This window comes from Electrona antarctica (genome assembly GCF_951216825.1).
Source record: "Electrona antarctica genome assembly, chromosome: 8".
In the NCBI taxonomy this organism is placed as follows: Eukaryota; Metazoa; Chordata; class Actinopteri; order Myctophiformes; family Myctophidae; genus Electrona; species Electrona antarctica.
The window spans coordinates 44,456,594-44,464,654 of record NC_136789.1 but is presented as its reverse complement, the minus strand read 5'-3'; the positions used below and the strand labels follow the sequence as shown (position 1 = coordinate 44,464,654).

At 41.1% G+C, this 8,061-nt stretch overlaps 1 protein-coding gene across 1 annotated transcript in view; it reads right to left on the bottom strand.

Annotated features, from left to right (window-relative positions):
• oatx (organic anion transporter X) overlaps positions 1–7,430 on the bottom strand; it is a gene marked incomplete at both ends in the record, with an annotated part of 13,972 nt that extends 6,542 nt beyond the window's left edge. Inside the window, 5 exons of the mRNA XM_079509058.1 lie at positions 3,180–3,283; positions 4,816–4,951; positions 5,170–5,243; positions 5,494–5,670; positions 7,404–7,430. Of these exons, the coding sequence (XP_079365184.1) occupies positions 3,180–3,283; positions 4,816–4,951; positions 5,170–5,243; positions 5,494–5,670; positions 7,404–7,430 (518 nt within the window). The remainder of the gene's footprint in view (positions 1–3,179; positions 3,284–4,815; positions 4,952–5,169; positions 5,244–5,493; positions 5,671–7,403) is intronic.
• Positions 7,431–8,061: the final 631 nt, after the last annotated feature.

The window sequence follows — 8,061 nt, the reverse complement described above, 5'->3', positions numbered from 1 at the left end:
TACTCCTCCAGATTCTGTCCAAAAATCCCGCAAATCGTTAAACAGTATCTCTATAGTCATGTGCTCAAGACGGATCTGTCCGATATTTCATATTTCATCCTAATCCTAACATTGGCTTCCAAAATTTGCGGGATTGGCCCGTTTCGAACAAAAACCTCAAATCATGAACGTGAATTACGTGAATTTTTTCACACACTTTCCTACTTTTCACATTGGCCTGTTATAGCGCCACCAACAGGTGGATTTGTGCAAAACACGTTTTTGGAACAAAATGCCTCAAATCATCCAATTGCCATCAAAGGCGTAAGAAGAAATAGCAGCCTTTTCACATTGGCCTATTATAGCGCTACCAGGAGGCCACAACCTGACCTGGCCTGGTGGAGATCTGTGCCCCGAGAGGCACTTTTTCTAGTTTAATATGATACATGCATGCACACAAGCACACATGTGCATGTGCGCAACTGCGCATATAGACAGTATCACTGCCTATACATTCGCCCAGCTGTTGGTGTTCTCCATTTTGTTTTTAAAGTCTGCTGCTGTGCCGTTAATTCTCATACCGTGTGATAACAGCTGTACTTTTGACTAAAAAGGAACACTTGCATTCCAGCCATAGTTCTCACAGGAGTCTCACAGCCACAGATCTTGGTCCACAATTTTAATTTTGTGTTCACATTGAAAACTACTAAACTAGTAATACCGCAATGCCGTTGTATGTCCAGACTCATATAGTAAGTTGACGCTGTTGGGCAGAAACCTTGTATCTCCATATTTCATCTGTCACGGCTCACGGGGCAGCCCTGTACCATCAGGGACATTAATTACACACACTTGACAACACAGCTGCTTCCAATATAACCACCATCCAGCCGGCTTGGAAGTGTGGGTCAAGTTGTGTCATTGTAGGTTTTATCATTGGTAGATTTGGTACCGTACAACGCTTTGCTAAAAGAACACATGTACTACTCGTGGTTTTAAACATGTTTATTATTATTTAATAATGAACTGAAGATGAATTGATAGTGTGGGACGTCACCTCTCCAGTGGCAATCCTGTTGATGGGGAAGGTGCCAATGCAAAGTACTGTAGAGGAGGAGGGGTTTTTGATTCATGTTTCATCTTATTTGAACAGAGTTCGTATGAATGGGCGCCCGGAAAATCATGTTAAGTTATGGTAAAACCTTCAGTAATATATTAAACAACCTTTTTGTGTAAGTTAACTTATATGCCTCTTAACTTATTGAGAGTTAATTCCAAATTTGCATTTCCACTTTGTTTACAATGTCCGCCATTGTTGATTTTCCAAGCTGGCATGGAATGGAAACAAGCCTGGTTTTATCTAGCATCAGTATTATAATGACTCAAATATTAAATAATCTGCATATCAGCACCCCCACCACCTCAGGACATTGTGGTACTGCAGCTAAAACTGCTTTCAAAGTCCAGAAAGAAATGACATGGACTGGTTATATCAGAGTGGTGATTGAGGCTCAAACCATTAGAAATAAGTTTGTCTATCCTTGTTTTATATTATGTTTTTGTGCTCATACATAATGTCCATGCATACGTATTCTGTTGTTGTTGTTGTTGTTGTTGCTTGTGTTTGTTTTATTTGTAAAAAATCTGATCATTAAAAAAAAGAAATAAGTTTGAGGGACATATGCAATATGATATTAAATATTAAAACAGTTTTAAAATGTTATTTCTGCTTTAAAGCAAAGCGTCTTAAAGCTCTAGTAAGCAGTAATAAATCACCCGAATGGGAACAAGCCCTACTGTATATCTGCATGTGGAAAAAACAAAGAAAGAAATCTGGAGAATGCTAATCCATCTTTCACAGATTTAGGGTCCAAAGGACTCAAGACCAGCTTACAGTCAAACTGAGTTGTGGGTTGTTTATAGCTATGCTACTGATTCCTTGCTAACGGTGTAACTTTCCTCTTCTACCCCAGAGTTGAACACAGTTCTCTTGACTCCTGCATAAGTGCTAAAATCTTTACTATTGAGCTTATAGAGCCATGCCTGCTTGCTCAGGCCTTCTGGTCAAACTTTGTGTCAAACCAGAAACAGGATTGTGTCAAAGGTCATGTCTCACCTACACACAGGATCTAAAGGTCTCTATCAATAGAAGGGAGACCAAATACAACCACCCCAATTGTATAAGTTTATGTTGAACTAATATACTCTACCATACAGATATTCATAAAAGAACGCTGCTTTAAACTAAACAGGGTTAGTGAATGCATGTGTCTATGTATAAAGCTGCAGTAGAACCAATGGGTGATGCATGCGTGGTTGCCTGACAAAGATGTTGTTGCAGTATAAAGACCTCGCTGTCGTGTCTCCTCGCACCAGAAAGCCTTTTGTTTCTGACCACTGACATTTTCATCAACTGGCTGACATTTAACCCAAACAACAACCTTGTTTTGAGACTCAAAGAGCTTGTCTTGTCTCCAACGTGGGGACTCAAAGAGCCGGGGAGGGGTTGAGAAGAGGATAAATAGAAATTGCAAACGTTTGTAGATCGGCTATTTGCACAATTTAGTTTTTTCTTTTCTTTTTTCTTTTTCTTTTTTTTGTATTTTCTTTTTTTACACATTTATACACATTTTGAGAATACAATTATATTGGTATTATTGTCAGTCCTTTCTTTGCACATTTAAGTTAGTTCTCTCCCATGTGCGATTTTTGTTAAAGCCTAAAAACCAAACAATACATTAATTCATTAATCACAATTATTTTTATGAAAATTAGTAGTCAAGTCCAATTTTATAATCGTGACAGCTCTAAAGAGTAGAGAGACTCGAGAGAACAGAAAAGGTGTGAGTGGATGGTTGTGGTTGAAACAAAAGGCCCTATTTTTGCACTGCGCTTGATCTATAGGCATTTTGTAATATTTTGAAAAACATTTTTAAATAATGAAAATAATGCGTTGTGAGTTTGTAGATCGTCTATTTTCACAATTGTAAAATGTCCTTCAAAATAATCAATAAGGCATAAGGCACCACGCAAGATAGAGCCCAATACATAAAGTAAAGAAGAGAACGAGTGCAAGTGTGTGTGTGTGTGTGTGTGTGTGTGTGTGTGTGTGTGTGTGTGTGTGTGTGTGTGTGTGTGTGTGTGTGTGTGTGTGTGTGTGTGTGTGTGTGTGTGTGTGTGTGTGTGTGTGTGTATGACACCTGTCAGAAAGGCCTCCAAAGATGATGGCCCCCGTTAAGACTCCGCCCATGTAGATGGTCTGACTCATCTGCTTCAGAGGACGCAGCGTGCACACCAGATCCCACTAGAGTAGACAGAGGGACAGGGACACTCAAGACACTGCCATACAGTATATGGAGCTGACCTGTTCTGACATTCCATATGTTGATCTGACCTCATCAAACCCTGTACACTCAAGACACGCTCCATATATGGCCAGTACAGAATTCATATGTTGATCTGACCCCCCATGCCAAAGCACCAGCGCTCGCCCAGCAGTCTGCCGTCACCCAGGCGGATGCGTGCACGCGACCTGGTCACTTCTCACCCTCAAGGTGTCTTACTGGTTACTTGCGCAAGCAGAGCGCGCAAGTACTGTGGTCGGCTGCGTATGTTTGGTATGTATGTATGTATGTATGTCCTCTGTGCCCTTATTGGCTGTTGATGGTGACGTAACTAAGGTACATTTCAAGGTAGGTATAATGTCAATAACGGGTCTAAAGGATTTAGAACAGCAGTTGTAATAGACATTAGTTAGTAGCAGTACGTGCACGCTCTGCTTACACACAAGTAGGCCATGTATGGCCTACTTGTGTGTTTACTATGGAATCTTGCATTTCCCGTCAGTGTGTCACACCAGGCGAGCCCCAGGTCAACGTGACATCACGTGACATCAGCCACCATATATGGTGCCCAGGTCAACGTGACATCACGTGACATCAGCCCCCATATATGCGGTGCCCAGGTCATCGTGACATCACGTGACATCATCAGGGATGGATATCATATTAAATGCTAACTACTGTCGCAGTTAAGCCCATATATGGAGATCCCTGATGCCATCAATATTGGCCAGCAACTCTACATCTGACCTCAGACCTCAGATCTCCATATATGGATATATGTCAGAACCTGTTCTGACATTCCATATGTTGATCCTTCCCCATCCTTCCTCTTCGATGTCTCCATTTTGACATATACCTGTCCATTCAAACTCTAGACGGGCCTGCCCCAAAGTTATTAGTGCAGCCGCGCCCGGCAGCCGGCAAAAACTAGAGTTCTGAACCGGCTCAAAAATTAAGGCCCTGCTCTACCTGAGCCCTCATCAAACCCTGTACACTCAAGAGAATGTCCCCGCTACCACCCTTAGATCGCCATATACTGTATGGAGCTGACCTGTTTCAATATGTTGATCTGGCCTCATCAAATCCTGTACACTCAAGCCATGCTCCTTATATGGCCAGTACATAATTCATTCCATGTTGTTCTGACCCCCCATGCCAAAGCGCCAGCGCTCGCCCAGCAGTCTGCCGTCAATGAGGCGGATGCGTGCTTCTCGCCCTCAGGCGGCTTACTGGTTTATTGCGACGGTAGTCCGCATTTACTATGAAAACCTGCATTTCCGTGTGTCACATCACACCTCCATACATGGTCACCCCTTTAGGGCGAGGTCGCTTCTCGCCCTCAGGGCGTCTTACTGGTTCATTTATGTATTTATTATGTTCTCGTCACATACTTCTCATCACTTTATTTAGACTCTAGAATATGCCTTAAATTTGAGGGCATATTCAAGTGCATTTCCCTTCAGGGGACAGCAGTGTCTCTGTAGACCTGTACCTCTGAGACGATGGTGTTTAGGAACTCTGTGCGTTCGTATGTCCAGCCCTCTGGGCAGTCCTCTGTCTCTGGTTGAGTGTCGTTCACAGCAAGCTGGCTGTTGTTGCTCAACAGATGCCACTGTGGCTCCACGTACCTCGTCAAGACAGAAGATTGATGATTTATGAAATTATGACCTCTAAAATGATAATGTGGAAACATTTACTTTCCTGTCTTTCTTACACACACACACACACACACACACACACACACACACACACACACACACACACACACACACACACACACACACACACACACACACACACACACACACACATTCTCTTTGCTGCCATTTTCTTTCTTTCATAATACCTCCTGCATTTGGCCAGTTTGGTTCCAGTTCCATCGATTGGGATGAAGGCGCGTAGCAAATGCCTCTCGTCCACCTGCAATCAAACAACCACATCAATTCACATCAGTTGTATGACATCAACATCATAGAGACAGACAGACAGACAGACAGACAGAGAGACAGGCAGGCAGGCAGGCAGGCAGGCAGGCAGGCAGGCAGGCAGGCAGGCAGGCAGACAGACAGACAGACAGACAGACAGACAGACAGACAGACAGACAGACAGACAGACAGACAGACAGACAGACAGACAGACAGACAGACAGACAGACAGAAATTGACAATACCTCACGTATTGAGAAGTTCTGAGCAGCAGCCTTGCTCGTGTAGTTCACTGGCAGACTGCAGTGATGGCCTGGCATGCCGGCTGTGAAGTTGTTGAGCAGGTTCTGGCTGGCCATGAGCAGACCTGGGATACTGATCAGGCACACATGCATCCACTGGAACCGCCCGAACCCCCCTATCTAGCCAAGAGGATAGGATAGGATAGGATAGATAGATAGATAGATAGATAGATAGATAGATAGATAGATAGATAGATAGATAGATAGATAGATAGATAGATAGATAGATAGATAGATAGATAGATAGATAGATAGATATCTTTGGTTGTTGTTGTTTACTATGTTTTTGCATAGTAGCCTATTGTATATTTGTCTGTCATTAAATGTTTCGATGAACTACTTTCCTGTGCTTTTTTGGAAATTAATAAAGTATTCAATCGATCGATTGATATCTGTGTGTGTGTGTGTGTGTGTGTGTGTGTGTGTGTGTGTGTGTGTGTGTGTGTGTGTGTGTGTGTGTGTGTGTGTGTGTGTGTGTGTGTGTGTGTGTGATTCGAGCCATCTTATCAAGTGAATGTAACCAAAAAGTAACACTAAGGTCTTGTGTTCTTTAGATCGATGTGTGTGTGTATGTGCATGTGTGTGTCTGTGTGCGCGCGTGCGTGCGTGCGTGCGTGCGTGCGTGCGTGCGTGCGTGCGTGTCATTTGAGCCATCTTATCAAATGTATGTAACCAAGATCATCTTTCACTGTGAGGAATGTGTGTGCGCATGTGTCTTGTTCTGGACACACTATCCTCTTAGTGACTCTTAAACATTTTGATATCAAGGATCTCCAAATGTTTCTGATCTTGTGCTATATCATGAACCATGGAGATGACTCAGGGACATACTGTATGTCTACTTTATGTCCCCAGAATCAGAACTAAACGTGCAGAATCAACGTTCAGTTTTTACTTTTTATGCACCATATATCTGTAACAAACTTCCCAGCAACAGCAGGTGCAAGTCTTAGTTCTTGTATAAAGGTACAAACCTTTTCTGTTTTTAGTGAGATTACGTTTTTCATTAACTGTAATTTCACTTTTTTATTCTTCTGTTTTATACTTATTATATTAAAATATAATAAAAACTAATACACATTCAAATGTCCTTTGAACTCCTTTCATAATGTGCTTATTTTGCTGTTTTAATTTTGCTGTGTTTCTGTCTTAATGCTTTGTACAAAGCACTTTGAAATGCCTTACATTGAAATGCACTATACAAATAAACTTGCCTTGCCTTATATGGGTTTAATCCAGTGTGATCTATTTGTATCTATTTCTTGTATTGAAGTAGATATTCTCTTGTTACAATGTGTGTTAAATACCTCAACATACAGTATAGAGTGTTTGTTCAGAAACAGACAGGGGTCTCCCCATCACTCCAACTCTTTTCCATCCAATCAGGACAGAGAACTCATACATATATATGTATGAGTTCACAATTATATATAATTGTGATGAAACAAAACAAGAACATCAAGTAGGCACATTTTAACTGGATCTCTATAAAATGAAATTGAAGCAAAATTATCTTTTTTATTTTGGTTCTCTGTCCTGACTGGATGAAACTGGCATCCCACCTGAAAATGTATATTCTGTTCATTATAATCTTAGCTTGACAAATGAGTGGACTCCTGTTACTGACACTTCATCAGAATATATACGTAGATATTTCATTTGAGCTCATTTTAACAAGTATGTTGTGTTGGGGTCAAGGGAGAAGCTGTATTCTAGTGTCATCTTATATTAGAATATGTTACTTACATGCACATCTTATATTAGAATATGTTACTTACATGCACATCTTATATTAGAATATGTTACTTACATGCACATGACCGATATATTGATAGCCAGGTAGATCTACTTACCTCCTCCAGAAGGTCAGCGAAGCCCATCTCTGTGGCCTCCTCGTTTCTTGAGTAGGCTTTAATCCAAAATGAAACCTCTTGGATGGCAAGAAAACAAAATACCCTAGAAAGATGTATCCATCTTTTGACAAACTTCAGCGTTTTCCTTTTTGTATATGATCCGAGAAACACAGTTAAAAAAGGAAGACAAAAAGGCCGGTAAAAAGAAGAGGAAAATGGTCAGGCCAGGCTATGAACTAGCTATAACTTTTATTTTATTCTATTAGTAGGACTATTTCTATTTAGAGTTTTACCTGCAAATCGACTCAGCATTGCAAGAAGTAAATAATTCATAAAATTTAAAAATATTCAACAAAACCTCACCGTGTTATGTATTTATGAACAGGTTACTTCTGCAAATAAAATAGATAGTATAGGATAATGCCGGATAGGCCTAATGTCTCTCCAAGTTCCTAAGGTTGGATGAATACAATAGCCCACAGAAGACTAAGCCTGAAAATAGGATTTTCCTTCACAAACTGCAAGTAAGATTGTTGGTTACCCAATGACAGCCTGAGCCTGTGACTCAACTGTATACTTGACCAACTAAAAACTTCTCATCAGGGCTTGTGTGAGAACAAGTTACACCCCCTGTTCTCTTCTACACCCCCCCCCCCCA